The sequence below is a fragment of the Phyllobates terribilis genome, unplaced genomic scaffold, assembly GCF_046119375.1.
Source record: "Phyllobates terribilis strain yellow unplaced genomic scaffold, ASM4611937v1 Scaffold_12__6_contigs__length_324123572, whole genome shotgun sequence".
Taxonomy (NCBI): Eukaryota; Metazoa; Chordata; class Amphibia; order Anura; family Dendrobatidae; genus Phyllobates; species Phyllobates terribilis.
Genome location: NW_027362772.1, coordinates 218326897 through 218351547, shown reverse-complemented (window position 1 = coordinate 218351547; position 24651 = coordinate 218326897). Strand labels below are relative to the sequence as shown.

The 24651-nt window shown below is 40.3% G+C and overlaps 1 protein-coding gene across 1 annotated transcript in view; it reads right to left on the bottom strand.

Moving 5' to 3' along the window:
- The window catches only part of TECTA (tectorin alpha), a 171274-nt gene that overhangs the window by 2111 nt on the left and 144512 nt on the right, over positions 1-24651 (bottom strand). The window contains exons 17-22 of the mRNA XM_073656655.1: positions 22132-22334; positions 20490-20653; positions 18856-19104; positions 15908-16070; positions 14002-14089; positions 13602-13718 (exon numbers count right to left, since the gene is read on the bottom strand). Coding sequence (XP_073512756.1) covers positions 13602-13718; positions 14002-14089; positions 15908-16070; positions 18856-19104; positions 20490-20653; positions 22132-22334 — 984 coding nt within the window. The remainder of the gene's footprint in view (positions 1-13601; positions 13719-14001; positions 14090-15907; positions 16071-18855; positions 19105-20489; positions 20654-22131; positions 22335-24651) is intronic.

Below are 24651 nucleotides of genomic sequence, written 5' to 3'. Positions count from 1 at the left end.
AATTTACCTATTCCATCTTACAAACAAATTCAACTTAAGAACAAACCTACAGAACTTATATTGTTTGTATCCCGGGGATTGCCTGTAATTAGATGACCAGAATTATTAGCAAGCGGTTCCGAACTGGTTCCAGCTTCTCTATAGAAAACACCCAAATATTATTTTCAGCATGTACAAATGACTTACTGGGACTAAAAGACTAAAAAATGGCTATGAAAAATATTCACTAATTACGGTAAGTTAATGTTTATGTCAATTTTTTTTTCCCGAGAATAAAGTACAATTACTAACATACAGTAAGTAACCAGTAATAAGGCTTGTAATTCACACAGGTCTGTTTCACAGAACAAGGTCATTTAATTGCTCACAGCAAGTACTTCAAAGTTCAGATGAAATATGAGCTAGGTAGGTGTTAAAAAACCACTTTAGTGTACAATTTAGGCTGGGGTTACACAGTGACATAGGCTTCGACACAGGAAGTATGGCCAAAGATCACTCTGTGCAGCTACTACATTACAGAGTAATGCAAGTGAATGGGGGTGCATTGCGTCCCCTTTGGGTACCACAACAAGGAAATTGCAAAAAGCCAGAACAAGTTGGAATTTTTGAGACTAACTTGTCGAGGTACTCTAGAGGTCCCAATTTAATCCCATTCACCTGAAATATGATCATAGAGTGATTTTTGATCTTTGCCAAAATTGCCATATAGCCTCAATCTTAAAGTGAGACTTCAGGCAAAACTGATGCCCTGTGTTATGTCATGGGTCTGAGGGCATGATGCCCCTTGACTTGGGATTCTCTGTGATGATTTACAAACCCCTGTATCATAAGCCTCCCCCCTCTAACCTTCACACGGCAAAGTAATTCAAAGTATATCAGATAGTTAAATCCTTGGGTCTAACCCTGTTGACTATATTTCTATAGCTGAATTCCCTGCACTACTCCTATAGCGTTGTGCTACTGTATCTTGGGGCGGCTCTCCATCAAATGTCAGCAATTCCAGTATAAATGTATCAAAGAGACCAGAATTTTTTGGCAACTAGAATCAATATTCAGATGAATAACATATCAACCCAAAAACAGCAATATTTTAGCCTTTGTTAGAACAGATTAAAAAAAAGACAATTATACACACGACAAATAGAGATATTTATCCAGATGGACCAACCGGTAACTCATGCAAACTCCTCCCCATTATCCTCCAATGGCATATGAACTATAAATAATTACAAAAATACACATTAAGCTAAAAAAAAAATCACATTGTAACCACTACTCATGTTTGTACAGAGAGGTGAAGTTACTCCAGGCTCAAGTGACATAATTAGTCCATGTATGATCTGACCTGTATTGTGTGAGTGCGAGTCACAGCTGGATGTAAGGAGGACCTGGACCCTCTTTTTTTGGTGGCTGTGATTTGCCCTTAGATTCGAGGGGGGACACCAGGTGATTTTGACAGGATTGATGACTTGAGTAAACTGGAGAGCGTTCACACTATAATAGGCTAGATCATACACGGCCGATGAGGTTACTTGATCGTGGAGTTAATACACCCCTCTGTACTAACATGTGTACTGGTTACAATGTGATTTTTTTTTAGCTTAATGTGTGTTTTAACTATGTTATTTTAATTATTTATAATGCCATTGGAGGAGGGATAATGGGGAATTTATGTACGCTACTCTCACTATTTATTTCCTATTCTACCTATAAAAAAGGTACATTTTTTCCAGTTCAGTGGATAAGTACTTTCTTATTACTGTTTTTTAGCTTTTTTTCCCCAAAATATTTGTAGCAATTTTTTTTTATTGGGGTTAAATATTTAAAAATGCTTTGGAAAACACTTATTTAGGAAACAATTTAGTTCCTGTGATTATGCTCTTTTGAAGTTGTATATACAGATTTTCCTCCTCTAGTCCTATTCTGGCTACCTCCTGGGTCCCCTATTCCCTCCCATCTGTATTTTTTCAAGGTCCAAATTTTTTTCTGACACATAGAACAGCCATCAATTTACAAAACAATAACAGATCCTCAGTTTAAGAAATCTGTTTTGTGTTGACAGACCACCATATAGCTTGAAAATGCAGCTTCTAGACAAATCTGAGTAATAACTTTCATATGAGAACTTTGAACTAATCATTAACAAAATTAATATTGTGTAACTTTTTAATGACAAGGCTATTTTCCTTTTTTTCGTTTTATTTTTTTTTCCTCCCCTTCTTCCAAGAGCCATAGCTTTTTTATTTTTCCGTCCACATAACTGTATGAGGGCTTGTGTTTTGCAAAACAAGTTTTATTTTTGAATGACAACATGCATTTTACCACATAGTGCATTGAAAAGAGGGAAAAAGAATCCAAGTGCGTTAAAATTGCAAAAAAAGTGCAATTTCACCATTTTTTTTATTTAGCATGTACATTATATGGTAAAACTTACCTGCCATTATGATTCTCCAGGTCAATATGATTACGCAGATACCAAACATGTATAGGTTTATTTTTATGTAAGTGGTGAAAAAAAAATCAGAAATATGTAAAAAAAAAAATAATAATAATAATTTGCTTTTGTCGCCATTTTCCGAGACCCGTAACGTTTTAAATTTTCAGTATTTGAGGCTGTGTGAGGGTTTATTTTTTGTTCCCTGATCGGAAATTTTTACTAATACTATTTTAGGGTACATACGATGTAATTCTAGCATTTCGATATTTTTTATCTTTACGTTGTTTACCGATCGGATTAATTTACATTATACTTTGATAGATTGTACTTTTACGAATGCAGCAATACCAAATATGTGTATTTTTTACTTTACTTTAATTGTTTTATTTTTGTTTTATTTTTAATCGGGTAAAAGGGGAGTGGTTTGAAATTTTGTGGGTTTTTTTCATATTTTTTTAAACTTTTTTTTTAAGAAAACTTTTTATTGTATATAATAGTCCCTTTGGGGGACTTGAAGCCGTGATTGTCTGTAGTAAAAACCACAATCTCGTATGAATGGCAGCTACAGTTTGGCTTTCACAGGAGATTCGTAATGACACCCGATGATGGCCGATTAAATCATCGCGCGAGCCCGCATCAAAGTCAGGGAGCAGACATATGATGTTGCAGTACGTCATATGTTAGTAAGAGTTTAATGATTAATAACCGCTTTTAAACTGTTTTCATACACATATTAGTGAAGTACACCTAAAGCTGTAAAAAGCAGGTCCCTTTTCTAGTGCATATTCACAATATTCTACTTCCACATTTAAACCCTACCCCTCGCAGTTAGTTTCGGCGTTCCTGTGCAGGCTATCATTTTAAAATGTGACATTTGTCACTTTATGTGGTAATAACTTTGGAATGCTCATTCCCATCCCAATGATTCTCTCATTATTTTCTGTAACACATTGCACTTTATGCATTTGGTGAATTTAAGTCAATGTGATTTGTGCTTAGTTATTAAAATATCAAGGGTGATAAAAATATAGAAAAATTAGTAGTTTTAAAACTTTACATTTTTATACTCTCAAGTCAGATAGTTATGCCCAAATGAATAGTTAATAGTTAAGGTTTGCCCTTTGTCTTTACGTCAGGATCATTTTTGAAACGTCCCATTATTTTGTTAAAATGTTAGAAGGCTGAAAAGTTTAGTACCAATTTTTCATTTTTTCAAAGAAATGTAAAAAATATTTTTTATGGACCACATCATTTTGAAATGCCTATGTAAAAAAAACCCTAACAAGACCCCTATTTAAGAGCAGCACCCCTTAATTAATACAAAACCGTATTCCAGAAGTTTGTTAACCACTTCGCGCCAGAGCCTGTTTTTGCCTCCGTGACCGGGCCAATTTTTTCAATTCTGACCACTGTCAGTTTATGAAGTAATTACTCTGGAACGCTTCAACGTATTCCCCTGATTCTGAGATTGTTTTTTCATTACATATTGTACTTCATGATAGTGGTAAAATTTCTTCGATATAACTTGCGTTTATTTGTGAAAAAATCAGAAATTTGGTGAAAATTTTGAAAATTTTGCAATTTTCAAACTTTGAATTTTCATGCCCTTAAATCAGAGAGATATGTCACACAAAATAGTTAATAAATAACATTTCCCACATGTCTACTTTACATCAGCACAATTTTGGAACCAAAATTTTTTTTTGTTAGGGAGCTATAAGGGTTAAAAGTTGACCAGCGATTTCTCATTTTTCCAACAAAATTTACAAAAACATTTTTTTAGGGACCACATCATATTTGAAGTCACTTTGAGGGGTCTTTATGACAGAAAATACCCAAAAGTGACACCATTCTAAAAACTGCACCCCTCAAGGTGCTCAAAACCACATTCAAGAACTTTATTAACCCTTCAGGTGCTTCACAGGAATTTTTGGAATGTGGAAGAAAAAAATTAACATTTAACTTTTTTCACAAAAATGTTACTTTAGACCCAATTTTTTTTATTTTCACAGGGGTAACAGGAAAAAATGGACCCCAAATTTTTTTGTGCAATTTCTCTTGAGCGTGCTGATACCCCATATGTGAGGGAAAACCACTGTTTGGGCTCACTGCAGGGTTCGGAAGGGAAGGAGCGCCATTAGACTTTTTGAATGTAAAATTTGTCTGAATAATTAGCAGACGCCATGTTGCGTTTGGAGAGCTCCTGATGTGCCTAAACAGTGGAAACCCCCCACAAGTGACACCATTTTGGAAACTAGACCCCTTAGGGAACTTATCTAGATGTGTGGTGAGCACCTTGAACCCCAAGGTGCTTCACAGAAGTTTATAATATTGAGCTGTAAAAATAAAATTTTCACATTTTTCCCACAAAACCGTTTTTCATCCCTTAATTTTGCATTATCATAAGGGTAATAGGATAAATTGCACCATGAAATTTGTTGTGCAATTTCTCCTGAACACGCCGATACCCCATATGTGGAGGCAATTTACTGTTTGGGCACATGGCAGGGTTTGAAAGGGAAGGAGCGCCATTTGACTTTTTGAATGTAAAATTTGTCGGAATAATTAGCAGACGCCATGTTGCGTTTGGAGAGCTCCTGATGTGCCTAAACAGTGGAAACCCCCCACAAGTGACACCATTTTGGAAACTAGACCCCTTAGGGAACTTATCTAGATGTGTGGTGAGCACCTTGAACCCCAAGGTGCTTCACAGAAGTTTGTAATATTGAGCTGTAAAAATAAAATTTTCACATTTTTCCCACAAAACCGTTTTTCATCCCTTAATTTTGCATTATCATAAGGGTAATAGGATAAATTGCACAATTTCTCCTGAACACGCCGATACCCCATATGTGGAGGCAAATTACTGTTTGGGCACATGGCAGGGTTTGAAAGGGAAGGAGCGCCATTTGACTTTTTGAATGTAAAATTTGTTTGAATAATTAGCAGACGCCATGTTGCGTTTGGAGAGCTCCTGATGTGCCTAAACAGTGGAAACCCCCCACAAGTGACACCATTTTGGAAACTAGACCCCTTAGGGAACTTATCTAGATGTGTGATGAGCACCTTGAACCCCAAGGTGCTTCACAGAAGTTTATAATATTGAGCTGTAAAAATAAAATTTTCACATTTTTCCCACAAAACCGTTTTTCATCCCTTAATTTTGCATTATCATAAGGGTAATAGGATAAATTGCACCATGAAATTTGTTGTGCAATTTCTCCTGAACACACCGATACCCCATATGTGGAGGCAATTTACTGTTTGGGCACATGGCAGGGTTTGAAAGGGAAGGAGCGCCATTTGACTTTTTGAATGTAAAATTTGTCGGAATAATTAGCAGAGCCATGTTGCGTTTGGAGAGCTCCTGATGTGCCTAAACAGTGGAAACCCCCCACAAGTGACACCATTTTGGAAACTAGACCCCTTAGGGAACTTATCTAGATGTGTGGTGAGCACCTTGAACCCCAAGGTGCTTCACAGAAGTTTATAATATTGAGCTGTAAAAATAAAATTTTCACATTTTTCCCACAAAACCGTTTTTCATCCCTTAATTTTGCATTATCATAAGGGTAATAGGATAAATTGCACCATGAAATTTGTTGTGCAATTTCTCCTGAACACACCGATACCCCATATGTGAAGGCAAATTACTGTTTGGGCACATGGCAGGGTTTGAAAGGGAAGGAGCGCCATTTGACTTTTTGAATGTAAAATTTGTCGGAATAATTAGCAGACGCCATGTTGCATTTGGAGAGCTCCTGATGTGCCTAAACAGTGGAAACCCCCCACAAGTGACACCATTTTGGAAACTAGACCCCTTAGGGAACTTATCTAGATGTGTGGTGAGCACCTTGAACCCCAAGGTGCTTCACAGAAGTTTATAATATTGAGCTGTAAAAATAAAATTTTCACATTTTTCCCACAAAACCGTTTTTCATCCCTTAATTTTGCATTATCATAAGGGTAATAGGATAAATTGCACCATGAAATTTGTTGTGCAATTTCTCCTGAACACGCCGATACCCCATATGTGGAGGCAAATTACTGTTTGGGCACATGGCAGGGTTTGAAAGGGAAGGAGCGCCATTTGACTTTTTGAATGTAAAATTTGTCGGAATAATTAGCAGACGCCATGTTGCGTTTGGAGAGCTCCTGATGTGCCTAAACAGTGGAAACCCCCCACAAGTGACACCATTTTGGAAACTAGACCCCTTAGGGAACTTATCTAGATGTGTGATGAGCACCTTGAACCCCAAGGTGCTTCACAGAAGTTTATAATATTGAGCTGTAAAAATAAAATTTGCACATTTTTCCCACAAAACCGTTTTTCATCCCTTAATTTTGCATTATCATAAGGGTAATAGGATAAATTGCACCATGAAATTTGTTGTGCAATTTCTCCTGAACACGCTGATACCCCATATGTGGAGGCAAATTACTGTTTGGGCGCATGGCAGGGTTTGAAAGGGAAGGAGCGCCATTTGACTTTTTGAATGTAAAATTTGTTTGAATAATTAGCAGACGCCATGTCGCATTTGGGGAGCCTCTAATGTGCCTAAACAGTGGAAACCCCCCACAAGTGCCACCATTTTGGAAACTAGACCCCTTAGGGAACTTATCTAGATGTGTGGTGAGCACCTTGCACCCCCAGCTGCTTCACAGAAGTTTATAATATTGAGCCGTAAAAATAAAATTTTCACATTTTTCCCATAAAAAATGTTTTTCATTCCCTAATTTTGCATTATCATAAGGGTAACAGGATAAATTGCACCATGAAATTTGTTGTGCAATTTCTCCTGAGTACGCCGATACCCCATATGTTGGGGAAAACCACTGCTTTGGTGTACGGCAGGGTTCGGAAGAGAAAGGAGCGCTATGTTGGCTGGGATAGGCAGCAGACACCATGTCACATTTGAAGAGTCGCTGACATGCCAAAACAGCAGAAACCCCCACAAGTGACCCCATTTTGTAAACTACACCTCTCAAGGAATTCATCTAGGGAAGTAGTGAGCATTTTTTAATTTTTAAATTTATACCATTGGGCAGTGAAAAAAGCATAATTATATTTTTACCACAAAAAAATGTTTTACCCTCAGATTTTACATTTTCACACAGGGCAATGGGTAAAAATGGTGCCGAAATGTGTCACACAATTTCTTCTAAAAGTGGCAATACCCCATATGTGGCTGTATCGTACCGCTCAGCCGTACGGCGAGATCTGGGGGGGACGGAGCGCTATTTGACAATTGGAGAACAAATTATTGTAGAATAGGCATTTGGATTTGGGAGCACGAAATTTTCTGAATTTCTTTAGGGGGGCAAGGGTCATTTTGCTTTTCCAGAGCCTTTCTGCTACCAGTAACTTGGAAGTCCCTTATATTTTTAACAGATGACGGACCTGAGTGGGGACTAGCTTTTTTTGAGGACTGAGTTGAAGCCTTTATTGGGAACATTTTACGTAACATTTATCCGGCGCTCTAGGCTGAGCACTTACATCGGGGTTTCCATCTAAATTTCCAAGTGATGTAATTCAGATGAAACCCCTGCAGGATCCATTCACTATAATGAGGCAGCAGAGTTACTCTGGACTCCTTCTGGCCTCTGTTTAGCGGTGTCCTTTTTTTCAGAAGTGCACAAAACTGTGGCCAACCGCACTTTTATGCACGCCTAAAACAAATGACACCGTGGCCTATATCTGCCTCATTACAGGGAATCTTCCATCATGGGTTCCGGCTGAATCACGTATTTCAGAGATTTACACGGAAACTCTGGTGTAAGTGCTCAGCGCAGAGCACAGGATAAATGTGAGCAGAGCCTTACTGGGATCTTTGGGAGACATAATAAACAAATCAGTAGCAGGTGAAGAATTGATTTTATTTATTTTTTACGCCGTTCCTCGTGCGGTATAAGTGATGAGATTACTTTATTCTTTGGGTCGGTGCGATTACAGAGATACCAGATTTATATCGGGTTTTTATGACTGACAGCTGTCACACACTAAAATACGCTTTTTTTGCAAAATCTAGTTTTTGCATCACCATATTTTGAGAGCTATAATTTTTCCATATTTCGGCCGACAGAGTCATGTGATGGCTTGTTTTTTGCGGGACGAGTTGACATTTTTATTGGTACCATTTTTGGGAACGTGACATTTTTTGATCGCTTTCTATTCCGTTTTTTGGGAGGTAAAATTAACAAAAACAAACAATTCAGGAATAGTTTTTTGAGGGTTTTTTTTATGCCGTTCTGCGTGTGGTAAAAGTGATCAGGCAGCGTTATTCTTGGGGTAAGTACGTTTATAGCGATACTACACTTACTGTATTTTTTTATGTTTTGGCGCTTTTACACAATAAAACAATTTTATAGAAAAAAATATTTTTTTTGCATTGCTTTATTCTGAGCGCTATAACTTTTTTATTTTTTGGCTGATGGAGCTGTATGGCAGCTTTTTTTTTGTGGAACAAGATGACGTTTTCAGCGGTACCATTTTTATTTCTATTTTGTTTTTTGATCGCATTTTTTTCCACTTTTTGTTTGGCGATATGATGAAAAAGCATATTTTTTTGCTCCGTTTTTTATTTATTTTTATTATGGTGTGCACAGAAGGAGTTAATTAGTGAGACAGTTTTATAGCTCGGGTTGTTTCGGACGCGGCGATACCAAATATGTGTACTTTTTTTGGTTTTGTAAAAATATACGGATTTATTGGTTTAATATTTTATTTATTTATTTTTATTTATTTTGTGATTTTTTTTTTTAATAGTTTAAAAACTTTTTTTTTACTTTTTTTTACATTTTTACTTAGTCCCTGTATGGGACATTAATTTTTATTTTTCTGATCACTGATCTCATGTAATGTAATAGACATATATTACATTACATGAGATCTTCCCTGACTGTTTAAGTCAGTCTCCTTTCTGGCTCAGCTTGCAGGCTGAGCCAGACAGGACACCATATATGGCAGAGCTGGAGGCGGTCATGTGACCTCCAGCTGCCATAGCAACCCCAGGTCCTGGAAGGAAACGGAGGTCTTCGGAGAGGTAAGACGACCCCCTCTCCTCCTGCTGTCTCCTATATGCCGCGATCACTATAGATCACAGCATATAGAAGACAGCAAGGGGTTAACATCACTGGGACCTGATCTAATCAGGTCCCGATGATGTACCCTGTCAGAGCTAACGCTCTGCACCGGAATCGCAGCGCTTGCAGGACCCTGGGGGTCCTGAGCGCTGCGAGACCACCCACCGTTTTTAAACGTCGGCGCTGCACAGAGCCCAGCAAGCGCCAACGTTTATCTACAGTGGGCGGTCGGGAACCGGTTAAACTTTCTGGTGCGTTACAGTAATTAAAGAGGTTGTCCACTACTTTTTAATTAAAGACCTATCCCTAGGATATCCCCGCCAATCAGCTGTCATCGGTGTCGGCGGTGGCCGCTGGACGGAAGTACTCACTTGCCGAGCTGCTCCGTCTACTAACGATAGGTCATCAGTGTAAAAGTAGTGGACTCTTTAGCGCAATGTGGAATTAAAAATGTTAAAATTTATTTTTTTCCATTAAAGTATTATTTTAGCTTCAATGATTTTGTTTTCACAAGGAGTAATAGGAGAAAATAAACCCCACAATTTGTTACGAAATTTCTCTTGAACACAGCAATACCCCATATGCGGTCATAAACTACTGTTTGGACACACGGCAGGGCTCGGAAGGGAAGGAGCACCATTTGACTTTTGCAAATTTGTCTGGAATAGATTGTGGATGGTAAGTTACACTGGCAGAGACTCTGAAGTGTTAAAACAGGAGAAAACCCCACAAGTTAACCCTATTTTAGAAAATAACGCCTGTAAGGAATTCATCTGGTGGTATATTGAGCTTTTTGATCCCACAAGTACTTTGCAAAATTTTATAACATTGATACATGAGAACTAAAAATTATTTTTTTTACACTAAAATGTTGGTTTATCCCTAATTTTTTTATTTTCACAAGGTATAACAAGAAAAGATGGACACCAAAATTTGTAATGCAATTCCTTCTAAGTGCGGCAAGATACCCCCAGTGGTCGGAAACTACTTATTGGGCACACTGCAGAACTCAGAAGGGAACGAGTGTCTTCTAGACTGCAGATTTTACTGGGATGGTTTATGGATGCCATGTCACATTAGAAGAGCCCTGAGGTGCTAGTAAAGAAGAACCCCCCCAAAAATCATCCAAATTCACAAACTACATTCCTACAGTAAATTAATTCATCTAGGTGGGTGATAAACATTGTGATTTCACAGGTAATTCACAGAATTTTATTGCCCATCTTGCTGGTCAGTTTCTTTTCTCCACATGAGCAGGTGATGCCGTTTCATGTCCTGATGGAGTGATATAGTTCCTATTCGATGTGTGACAGGATATACATGGATTATTTTCCAACAGCATAGCCTGCATAATGAAATAGAGTGGTTCTCTGGAAACATGAAAAAGATTTCCTACACCTGAGATGCCGATACTTAGGAATTGCCACCATCACAACCACAACCAGAGCTTTTAGGCACTGTTGAGCCTCTTACACCAACGTCACTCACAACATTGCCTGTTACCGAGCTTATAGCACAAAAGGCTAATCTTCCCCAGAAGATATTTTTGCCAGACATTGGCTCTTCTCTTTAATGCTCTACCACCCTCTGATTACATTACCCCCTTGGCACCCTGATTTCCTTCTCAATAATCATCAGCATTATCCATGACTTAGCTGACATTTGTCACTGTGTGGAACATGGCCTAAGCTCCTTGCTTCTCTACTCCCCCACCTCACCTGATCCCACCTCAAGATTTGCCCTGGCTCAGAGTGCTACTTCCACTGCTAGTATCCCTATCACAATGGCTTGCAGAGCCAGCAACACCGCTTGACGTAAGAGTTGGGTCAACCATGCCACCGAACCCCACTTCTTCTGAGCACAAAGGTTGGTTGACTGTTCATTTCTTCCAATAAATCAACTGCAAGAAGTTATTCTGGTGAAGTATCCTACCTAGTCTCTGAAGTGCTGTGGATTAGGGGACTAATTGTAGAGCATAAATAGGTGTTATTAGTGGAATGGAAATTCTTCAATGTAAAACACTAAGTGTTATGGAAGAAGAGGGAGACTGAGCAGAATACTGACTCAGGCTGATGGTGTCACTGTCAGATGCTACATCATCCTGCTGTGACTGAGACAAACAATGTGACGTATATTCTATTACAGCCTCTGCTTCCTCCAGTGGCGGTGGTGCTGCGACTAGCGGCTCACCCATTTTTTGCAGAGATCCCTCAGCTTAGGATCTTCTGTCTCATAATGAGCATGCCTAGACCATTTTGTGAGTGCATATAGGCATGTGAGGGTGGGCATACACACTACTGTGCACTACTGAGTCTTGTGAGTTGTTATTATCAGTGGCATAACTACAGTCGGATGGGCTCCGGTGCAAAATTTTAACCTGCCCCCCCCGCGCATGTTGGTCGGATGTAAGGGCCCTTCAAGTTTCTAAATCCTATAAGGACATAGACGTTGCCCCCTCCCCCATTATGTAGTAATGTCCGCCATCCTGGGCCCAGCCATTGAAGAGTGAGCCACGGGAGCAAATGGCATCACTGCCATGCACCCCCAGTCACGTGCACACCGACGTCTGCTGCTGGCTTCTGAATGGAGGGCAGTGTGTATTGCAGCGCACAGACCTGGCGGGTCCTTCAGCTGAATGTGTGTCCAAGGATGCACATCCAGTTGAAGTTTGTGCTGCTGACGTCAGCAAGTTCCCCTCCCTCACGGGCCCGATTGCGACCCCTGTGATGGTTACGCCCCTGGTCATTATAAAACTCACACAAATTGGATCTGACGTTTAAATTGCTTTACTTGGATTTTGGGCTGATTTGGAATCCTGTTTTAATCAGTTTCCATTTACTGCTGAAAACTATTTTTTTCTCAACATATGAAAATTTTAATCAGTAAAGATTTTCAATTTCAATCTTGCTCATCAGATTGGATGTGTGATTTAAGTGTTCCCATTTTTTAGTAGTGTACTGTATATATACAGTACATGCATTTTATTACTTGTCTTTTAACAGTTTTTGCACCATAAATATTTCATTCTATATAATAATATTGTCAATAGAGTGAAGCAATTCGCATGTCCCAGTCCATTGGCCATGACAGTGGTCGGTAGCCACTGCATGGGAGCAGCTCTTTTTCTCTATTTGCTGACCTGCTGTGACATCACATATGCATCATACTGCAACAATGACATCACACCAGGTGATGAGCTGCAGATGGTGTGGGGTAAGAAGCGGTTCTCCCTCTCCCATCCAATGGCCACAGACCACTGTTGGGGCTGATGGACTAAGACTTGCAAATCGACTAACACCAGTCTAATAGTTCCCATTCTTTAAACTTCTCTTGCTCTTTTTTTAAGAACAAAAATAGACATTTTTCCTAAAATATTGCAATATGTTGGGAAAAAATAATGAAACCATTACCAAGATATTTTCAGATACATTGACACATACAAGATTTCTTAAATCCGTCTTCCAGCTAAAGCTTGAGGTCATCTGTGTGAGCTGAGGCATTTTGACATGCCATTCCTCTCACCTGTTTTTGATTTTCCTAAAAATGTGAAGTCTGAGAATAAGGGAAACCGTGATCATCTTTACATTGCAGAAGAAGCCGTGGTGGAGGCTGGCCGGAGCTGGGTCCTGTCTTCTTTCAATGGGCAACATTGCAGCTGTCTTGACTGTCTGTATGCTATGTGGGCTGCTGATTGATCATTTTAAGAACAGACATTGCCCATGTATTTCAATGTAAATAAATTAATACAATACTATGAAAATGACCTGCTACTAAATATTCTATATATAAGGCTCTGTTCACATTTGTGTCATGGTTTCCATTTATTACAAAAACCAAAATGCATAGCCGGATTAGTTATATGACTGATACCAATGTGCACTGGCTTCCAGTGGTGTTCACCAGATTCCTCTGAGGCATGCATTGCTTTTATGGAAAAATATAATGCTTTCTGTCACATCTGATGGAATCTGGACAGGTTGTTACGATGCAGATATGAATGAAGTTTCAAAAACAGATTTTTTTTTACCTTAAGACACCCAGGTAAATTGTTTCTTTCATACTTAGCAAGGATTTGCCTTACCTCGGCAACTTCTTCCATCTTCCTGAAGGGTCCCAGTCACACAACTACAAATTGGTCCGTCCAGTCTACTTGTACAGATTTGCTCACACCCTCCATTTTCCTCACACCAGTCCAAACCTAAGAGGTAATAAGAGGATATCTACTTTGTAGACTCTCCTGAATGCAAATGAATATTGTACAAGTCCTATTCTCAAGTAGAACACAAGGAGTAAACAGAAATAAAAAACAAGGAAACAAAGAAACTTCAACTAAACTTTCTTTGTAACTACAGTAGATGCATCAAAACTTCTTTGGTGCTAAATACAAGGTAATTGCACATCTGTATTAAGAAAAGAAAAGTAAAGAAGAGGGAGAACAGAAAAGCAGCACAGAGTGAAAAGCAATCATAGAAAATACTGACGTTTTCTTCTAATAGGGCCAACAGAAATGATTTGCTCCTTGGAGTCTTGCACATGATCATTGGCACTCCTGGAATTCTGTGGACAATTCTGCCAAAGTGTAAAAATATAGAATTACATGAGCATTTATACATTTGTATAAGTATATAGTAGGGGAATTAGAAATGATTTCTTAATTTCATACCCCCTGAGGAAGCAAGACCAATTCACGCGAAACACGCGTTGGGGAATATGTCTCTGTGGTAACCCTCCATTGTGCATTATATTATGGGTAAGAGCATCTTTGCCATATGCATCTGAATGGCTGGGTACACCAATGCGAGAGCATCGGATGAGATATGCTAATGACACTCGGCTCAAACTTTGCTACGGGTATAAGCTGAGTGTCAGTGCTCTGTGCTCCAATCCTTTCGCAGCACAGGTGTGGAGGAGTCGGAGAAAGTAATTTCTCCATCTCTTCCATTGTCAGCATCCTTGGTAATCGCACTGCACTCGGATGACATCCGAGTGCAGTCCGCTGTTTCACACGCACCCATAGACTTGTACAGGTGAGTGCGATCCGATTCTCGCTGCATGCTGCGATTGTTTTCTCATGCTGTATCGGCATGAGAAAATAATCGCAGATCTGAGCTGCCCCGTAGTATAACTCTGGTCAAAGTGCTATGTGATGTTATATCGCATAGTACTTGGCTGTCTTATACGCTCCTGTGAGGGAGCCCTAAAATGTAGCTTCTGACAATTGGGTCTATTATTAGGAGTTTAATATATTTACATAAATTGTAAATATCTTATATTGCCACATGCACCACATGGTTGCCAATGTTCTGGTTTTCATGTTTTTTGGTTTCTTAAATAATTCTTTACACATGTTATTCTAATAAAAATATTTTTTAGCTAAAAGCTCTGTTCTTTGTTATTGTATAACATAATAGGGGAATTAGAAAAGATCTCTTGGTTGCACTCCAATGCTGGATTGTATTAGTAAAAAAATGAAATAAAACATATAATAGTTACATTTTTAAATGGAATCACGCTGTGTACTGTACATATGGATTGCCTTTTGGCTTCTATGGGGCGTCTAAAGAGGGGCTAAGCCCAGGATGGCCAAAGCGTTTATTTTAATAGGTGGTAAAAACATATACAGTGCTTATTTCAATAAATGTAATTTTTAAATAAGTTGTTGGAAATTGTACATCAAAGAGGTTTGAACAGATCAGTATTGTTCATTTTTTTTACCAGCTTTTTCTTTTTTTTTTACATCCTGGACAATCTCCGTATTTAAAAAGTAACCGTTATTTTTTTCTTTCATAAATCAATAGTGGACATGAAAATAAAAAAACTTTTTTACTATATCCTATCAGAGAAATCTGCTTCTTTCTCCTTCCAGACTGGTCATTCATTTTCAATTCATGGGCAGGATGAGATAGGAGACGACAGTTGGTGCTCATAAAGGTCTATGGAGAACCATAACTGTCATTTCAGTAGAACCTGCAGCACAATGTCCTTGTCTGCCTCTAGCTCCTCCCCTCTCCATAAAATTTTAAAAGCACCAACTGTCATCACCTATCTCAGTGATGAGGAAATCTGTCTCCACTGAATACAGATTTTTCCCATTGAGAATGAATGATCAGTCCAGGACGAGAAAGAAGCCGATTTTTCCCTGATAAGATATATTACAAAGTTTCTTATTTTCATGTGTACTATTGATTTGTGAAATAAAAATTAAAACAACAGTTAGGCACAGTGAGAAAAGAAAGCAAGCCTCAGGCTCCCCCTGAAAGCTACGTAAAAAAGGAGTAGAGACCCCCAGAGTCACCATACATTACACGCGGGTCCATTTAGTCAGCTTTGATTGGTCGGAGGGGTATCCTTTTACCAGTAATATTTCCACAGAAGCTTTGTACTTACAATTTTACAGGAGTATTTTTCGGAGTCGCACAAAGACACCGCACAATGGAGATGAACTTCATCATAATCCCCTATGAATTTAAATACTGTGACATGAAAGCGACAGGTTAGAGAAATCCCATTCTCTTCTATTCCAATGGTGTTGTCTTTGATATTCGGACACCTAATAAAAATGAGAATAATATAATCTCATATAAAATAATGAAGTAACAATAAAGGACAATGTTATGAACGACATGAGAAAATCAAGATATTTGTCTGGGCAAAATGACATAATCCTAAATCCATAGCTCTTAACGATTCCGGATTCAGCTGGACTGTCCTGCTTTGAGGGCTCAATCCCGCAACGTCAGAGCTTTTGTCCCGGCTTCTATACTCACCTCTCTTCACTTCGAGGTCTTCATCGCTATGTAGCTCCTCCTCTCCAGGGGCGGGGCTGCTGTCTGATCAGCGCATAAATTGTATTATTCACTTCCTCTCCATCCTGTGATCAGGTTTCCCCAGGACTCAAACTTGCATCTCCATGTTCTCAGGCTGTTGCTCTATCTAGGAGCCACATCCCACAAAAATTTTAATTATATATGTCCATAGAAATACATTGTGTATAACAATGTATTTCTATGGTCCCTGCATACTGAGGTGAAGAAAAAGATTTTTTTTTGTTCCTATAAAAGTAGTAAAAATAATAAGCAATTACAAAAATGTAACTCTTTTTGTGTACTTGATCTGTATTGCAGACTCTGACTCCACAGGCATATTATACTGATAGAAATACACTGCTATGTACAATGTATGCATTTATATTCTAGAGCGAGAGTTAGAGATTTTTTCATCCTATAAAATGAAATTGGTATCAATAAAAATGTCAGCTCAGCGTGCAAAAAATAAGCCCTCACCCAGCCCCAGATCCTGAAAAATGGAGACGCTACGGGTTTTAACAAACTTTGGATTGTTTTTACTACTTAAATAAAATAGAACCTATACATGTTTGGTATCTATGAACTCATAATGACCTGAAGAATCATAATGAAAGGTCAGTTTTAGCATTTAGTGAACATGGTAAAAAACAAAACAAAAAAAACAACTGTGGTATTGCACCTTTTTTGCAATTTCACTGCACTTGGAATTTGTTTCCCATTTTCCAGTATACAATATGATAAAACCAATGGTGTCATTCAAAAGTCCCTAAAAAAAAAACAACTCACAGCCATATTGACCAAAACATAAAAAAATGATGGCTCTGGGAAGAAGGGGAGCAAAAAGCGAAAGCGCAAAAATGGAAAATGGCCCGGGAGTGAAGGGGTTAAATCATCGTAGCCATGACAACACTATGACATAAAGACATAATCGTAACCATGACAACACACGACACTGACTTTATTGTCGCCATGACAGAACAGTGACATCATCATCACCTTGACAACACTATGACAACATCGTAACCATAACAGCACTATGACATCATCGTAGCCATGAAAGCACTTTGACGTCATTGTTACCATGACAACACAAGTACATCACTGTCGCTATGACAACACTGTAACATCATTATCGCCATAACAACACTATGACATCATTGTCTCCATTACAGCATTATGAAATCACCGTCACCATGAGAACACATGACACTATGACATCATCGTTGCCATGACAACACTGTGACATTATCGTCACCATGGCAAGACTATGACATCATTGATGCCATGACAACACTATAACATCATCATCGCCATAACAACACCATGACATCATCGTCGCCATCACAACACTGTGACATATTCATTGCCATGACAACACTATGAGATCATCGTCGCAATGGCAACACGACACTATGACATCATTGTTTCCATGACAACGCTATGACGTCATTGTCACCATGACAACACTATGCCATCATCGTCGCCACGATAACACTATGACATCATCGTCACCATGATGACACACAACACTACACTATGCCATCATCGTCGCCACGATAACACTATGACATCATCGCCACCATGATAACACACAACACTATGACATCATTGTCGCCATGACGACATTATAACATCGTCGCCATGACAACACACGACACTATAACATAATCGTCACCATGAAAACACTATGACATAATCATCACCATGACAACACTATGCCATCATCGTTACCATGACATCGTACGACACTATGACATCATCGTTGCCATGACAACACTGACATCACTGTCACCATGACGCCACTATGACATCATACTCTTCATGTCAACACTATGACATCATCGTAACCATGACAACACACAACACTATGACATCACTGTCACCATGAAAGCATTATGACATCATCATCGCAATGACAAGAAACAGCACTATATCAAAAGACTGTCTGTCACTTCCAAAGAAAAAACAGGAGTGTACAGGTGCTTACTAAGAGTAGCCATCTCCATATACAACTAACAAATAAAGTAGCACTCTGTAACGCTAAGCATGTGAACATGAAATATGAATAGCATTACTGCTGCAGAAAATAAGAAAAATTGAGAATACTTAGTGCATAAATTGGCCAATTCATCTGTACACGGCAACCGCGATAAGGAGCCTTCCCACATAAATGTAGGTTTCAGCCTGAGAGGATTCACATTAGATAGGTTCCCAACAATGAGAATTCCCCTTATAGCGGCTGCCGGGTACACAGTAAAACCTGCTGACAGATTCCCTGTAAAGAGTTAGTTGCTTCATCTGACTTTTGTACAGGTCACATGCTCCTCCATCAGCAGCAATTTTGAGAATCGGAGAGCTGTGAAGTCTGTGAAGAAAGCCACAGTAAGGAAAGCAGGAGGAGAACCTCTAACACTTTCCACAAAATCATGTACCCAACACAATTGTAAAAATAAACTAAAGTAGCCAACCCCTTCTAAGTATTTTCCCAACATTCTGATATTCCGAACACCATGTACATCATGTACTGACCCTCCCTCAATGATGAAGTAGCGCAGCTTGTCATTACTGTCTCTGGATGGAGTCGCGTAGCATTTATTTAGAATCAATATAAGATGAGTAGAGTCCGCGCCAACCACAAAGACACCAACAAAGAGGACATCTCGAGTTGTCAGCACCACTTCCCCCTGACGATATGGATGCTTATATGAGGCATTTTTATATAGCGCCATCTTGGTAGTAAAACTTCCTTCTTGAGTGGGGACTGTCAGGTTTATTACACTGAAAAGGAGATTAAATTAATTGATTAATGTTTACATATGACATATTCACTCAAGACATCTAAACTGTTTTTTTTTCATTCCCATTCATGTGAAATATAATACAAATCATTCCATTCATTCCACAATAGCCAACAATTATGCATTCCTCAACATTGAGATCACAATACCAAGAAGCAAAACTCATGAGATTATGGGAGTCACAGGATCAATAGACATGTTACTAATCTGAAAATGATGAAAAAATGGAAACAAAATTTTAAAAACATCCCTATTTATTCAGTATCGAGTATGAGCGTCACATGGAGAAATCCATGAATTTTCACATCTTGGCTGCTATAAATGAGATTATTAATGGTTGCCTGAGGAAAGTTTTGCTGCTCTGAATGCACTGGAGCAAATCATCAAGATCCGCTGATGGCAGCTCCCTTTGTAATTGCCAATCAATGACGTCCTAGATGTGCACAATGGGAGACAAGTCCAGAGATGCCGCACGCCATGATAGCACGTTTTAGCCACACAAGCTGCTAGTGTTGATGAGTTGAAAAGCGGTTCCTGGGACTCTTTCACTGTCTCTTGTGAAAGCCTATACATGGAAAACTTTTTCTTTTTTAACGGCCTTCTGCTCGATCCTGAGCCATCGAGACTTGATGGATGATCGATTTGTAGGAAGATTGATCTTGTGCAAGCCTAGATAGGTCCACCAGGGGTCTTCTCCACCGTTATCTTGATAGTATCAAACCATAGGGTTGCTGATCTTCCTCTTCACCTTGTTCCTTCTATTCTTCCGACCATGATGTCCTTCTCCAGTGATCACTCTCTTCGTATGATGTCTCCAAAGTAGACAAGTCATAGCTTGGTGATCCTTGCTTCTTGTGACATGTCTGGCTTAATTTGTTGCTTCTTCTTGCCATCCATGATATTGATAACATTCTTCTCCAGCACCACATTTCGAAGGCATCGATTATTCTTCTGTCTTGTTTCTTTATCGTCCAGGTTTCGCATCCAAATGTTAATACAGAAAAGACCAAACTATGTATGAGCCGTGCCTTTGTTGACAGTGAAATGTTCCTCAACTAGTTGGTGGACACTCCTCGGCCATGCCCAAGGTGCACAGAGTGCCTCAGTATCAGATTTGAATATATATATGAGTGACACTAAAAGCACCATTTTTTCTAGAGTTATGTGTCCTACAAGGTGCTGTGCTTGGTTTGAACAGTCATTTGTGCTGATTAACTCCTTTGAAAAATCAAAATGTAGTCATTCATTTATTTTTACTGTGACAAATTTTAAGGTGCAATAATGGCCAAAAACATGTATATTTACATGACAATAAGCCACATTCAGTATGCATTTGTAAAGATTACCTGTGGTATAAGGACTTACCTAAGCATAGGTCTAATGACAGAATCCAGAGAAATTTTGATGTCTAATTCGTATGCACATGAGAACTCCACATTGATAGTCCGGTCCCGTGTGATGATGTTACCGGTGTTGTTTGCACTCTCTATCCAGACAGTGTTTTTGTACATTATATGAGTGCCATTAGACTGTAAGGTAAAGCATAAAAAGCCCAATTCTTCCTGATACCATTTAATGCAACAACAGATCATATTAACATTTTTTGGCCAAGATTAGGACAGAGAGATCAGAGCTGTCATAGGAAATATTTATGGATTATGGCATGCAGTTCCTGTTTGCCCTGTGGCTTCCTCTCTGATTGCCTATGATTCAGTGGCAAAGTGCAATCTTTGGTCTCGTATTTTGTGGCTAAAGTCTCTGTGTAACTCCAGCTTTATTAGTGACAGAATGCACAGGTGTAAATTCACACCAACCATTATATGAATCACTCAATTATAGCATTACGTGTATGTTCACATGTGGTCTTTTTGTAGCAAAAAACAGTTTTGGCAGAAAAAACACTGTGTAAATTATGCATATTTTTGCTGTATTTTGGGTGCATTTTTCTGCATTATTTTTCCCATTATTTAGAAAACGCTGAAAGAATTGACATGCTGCAGATTGCAAAAAAATCCAAGCAGCTCAAAAATTGCAAGGAAAAAAAAAACAGGCAAGTGCATGAGAATTTTTAAAATGTCATTCATTTTGCTGTTGCTGTAAAATGCAGCGTTTTTGCAGCAGAAAAAAGAACAGCAAAAAAGTGTTGCAAAAACTCCACGTGTGAACATACCCTTAGGGAATGAACAAATGTAAGAATGTTCATCCCCTAAAGATGTTTTCTTTTTTAAAAAAACAGCTCAGCTTTTGTAGATGGGTTATGTCTGGACACTGCAAACGGAGATGGGATGAGATCCAACACCAGATGCAACCCATGTACAAAAGCCGAGCTGTTTGTAGAAAAGTCTAATGCAAATCTTAGGCTGTGTGCCCACTATGAATTTTTTAAGTGCTTCCGCAGCGGCAATTTCGCTGCAGAAATGCTTTAAAAAAAACAAAACGCTTGGTAGAAGGCCTACCATGTTCCCCAATGATAAACCACATGTGCTGTGCACTTGCTGCGGAAATTGTACTCACCTTCTGATGGCTCCCGGTCTTTTTTCTACTGCGTCCGGTCTCTTCTACGGCTCGCGATGGTCTAAAAGGACCTGCCATGATGTCAGTTAGTCATGTGATGGGTCACGCGCCCACCAACGTCGGGGGTCGCGTGACCTGTCACATGACTAAATGACGTCATGGAAGGTCCTTTCAGACCACCGAGAGCAGTAGAAGAGACCGGACGCAGTGGAGAAAAGACCGGGGGCCATCGGAAGGTAAGTATAATGTTTTTTTTATTTTTACCATTTTTAATCTGGGAAAGCGCTTGACAACCCGCATGCGGAAATGCATGTGAAAACCGCTTCACTTACGCTTGTCCCTGGCAGGAAAAATACATGTAAAATCCGCATGTGTTTTTTCTGCCAGGAAGATGCAGAAACGCTCAGGAAAAATCCGGAGCACTTCTGCATCGTGGGCACTTAACCTTAGAAATAAATCAGGCTTCTGTACAAGAAGATCGGTATTCCTCTACCTGTACGATATTCCCACAGTTGCCTTTTGTGTTATTTATTTGGAACGATATGAAATCTTCTCCCTCAATGCCGGGGCAATGTCTGTCATTAATCCGTACTCCTTCCCTCTCAAAACCAAGCTGGAACAGTTTACATTTTGATATTGATACTTCCATTTGAGCAGCTTTACATGTAACTTCGGCATCAATGATGTCGTGGGTGTCTAGAAAGGCACATAGAAACAAAGCATAAAATAGTGCTAAGCACAGGGTATCACATCTCTCATTCTTTAACAGTACACCACTTTCTAATATTCTTTCCGCATCACGTTCAGCCATTCATGTGTCCATCACGTGACCAGGACTGATTTATAGCTTCTAGAAGTAACCGATAAATTTTCTCATGCAATAACTGTAAGCAGATGTAAAAGCACATAGCGATAGATCCGAGAGCATTGTAAAGACTTAGTAAAGTGTGAAGACCCGTGGTCTTCCGTGGGCGTAACACTACTCAGACAACACAGGGTGAGGGTAAAACAGCGTGGCAATACTTTATTGAACCACAAAGCGGACAATAAACACATAGAACAGTCTCAGAAAATACCCAAGATGGTACAACATTACACAGTCTCACCCTTCCGCTTCTCAAGCCTGGGATAGAACAGTTGCGATTTTGGGACTTCCAGGGCCAACTACTTCAACCAGTGGCCCCTGCTTCTGGTGGGCCCCTACAGAGAGAAGGTAGCGGCAAGCTTAGGAAGCTAGCAGTCCATCGAGGTACAAGGCCAGGAGACCGGATGGTCCCACCCTGGCCTCTTCAAGAGTTTCTGACTCGCCCCCTGGGCCGTGGGGCACCCGGAACCAGGCTTCGGTGCAATGTTGGGGGTAGTAGTGGCAACCCGATCTCGTGGCTCAGGGTGGTCAGACCAAATGCTGTGGCAGTCTATTTGTAGGGTTTTGAATGTCCGACTACACCACCCGTGGATTGCGGTCAGGGATGATCGCCGCTGCAAGGCAGACCGCTGAGGCTGATGTTGGGATGCAGCAAAGGGATAGGATAACTCCCGACGGGAAGAGTGTAGCCTCAGGGCAGTGTAATAGGATGCTGGGGGTGATGGTGCAGGCCGCAATAATAAGGTTCAGAGTCTGCTTCAAACAGTCCAGGGTCTTTATTGTAGTTAGTACTAATGATCCAACAGGAGTACAGGGTAGGAATGAGCCTGGGTGTCTGAGAGCATTCGGGCGAGCCCCACTGGTCAGGGTGAGTGGGTAGGCCTACCGTTCTCTCTCTGCCCTTGCTGACTATCCCCCTTTTCGTGGTGTGATAGCCCACGTCCCTGAGCTGGCCGTATACTATGCCTGTATGGCTTGCGACTCGGGCCTTAGGTACCTCCGTGCTGTACCGGTCCCTCTGTGTGGTGGAGCCTCCAGGCTTCTCAGGCCAAGGGACCTAAAATCCCTCGCAGGTCGGTTATCTGCTGCCGGGCTTGCAACCCTGACAGACTCGGACCCCAGTGTCCGGTTGTGTAGTTCTCTCTCAGCCAGGACCGGCTCTCGTCGCCTCTGTCCCTGGCTTGCTGTTCCTCCACTGCCTCCTGGACTCCTCAGCTGCTGCTGACCTGTCCCTTTCCTCTGGGAACCCTTCTGGATGCTTCAGAAGTGGGTCCTGGTCCCTCTAACCCTGCCCTCAGTTCCAGCTTTTATAGGGGCAGCCTGCTCCCCCTACTGGCCTAGGTCAGGAGGTGCTGCATGCTAATGGTCCCTGACCAGGGAACCTCCCTCCTGCTCTCAGACACAGCCTTTAATATTTGTGGCATCCAGGCCTGGGGTGACACATTCCCCCCTAGTAAATTTTAGTACTCCGGGACTAAACAAGAAACACAAATACAGGGTATAAATGCATGACCATAAACACAACAGGGAAGGAAATAACAAACAACACCACATATTGAGTTCTTTAGGTCACAGTGTGGTCTGTGACCGGGTGTCCATTTCACCCAATAAGGCGAAGTTTTTGAGCGATGTGGGGACCTGTCCCTACAAACCCCAAGTTCCTGGCCTTGGGCGTGGCGGCAAGGCTGAGCTACCTACTTTGGACCACAAGGAGGCCACGCAGGACAAGTTTTTCTTCTGTGGCCAACTTCAAAAGAGGGCACCAGGTGCAACTATCTACATGGTAGTTCCGGTTATTCACTGTCCATAACCTGTCAGTCCAGATATCTAGGAAAACTGGAGAAATATTATTAATAACCAGGGTACAAACATAACACATTAAATATATACATTATACATTTAGATCTTCCAGCGAGCTGGTATTTGACCCCTAGTGCTCCGGGTTGACCTCCGTAACCCACTGTCTGGTGGTGGTCTAACCTGGCTTTCCCCACTAGTATTAAGGGTACAGCTACTAGCTGGGTTTACAGGCAGGGCAGGCAGCTGTCTGCGGGTTCTTTGGCTTACCGCAGGCATGGCAGGCTCACTGTCAGCAGAGGGTTGACTCCCTCTGGGCTGCTGGCAAGGGTTCTTCTGCCTCTGGGGCTG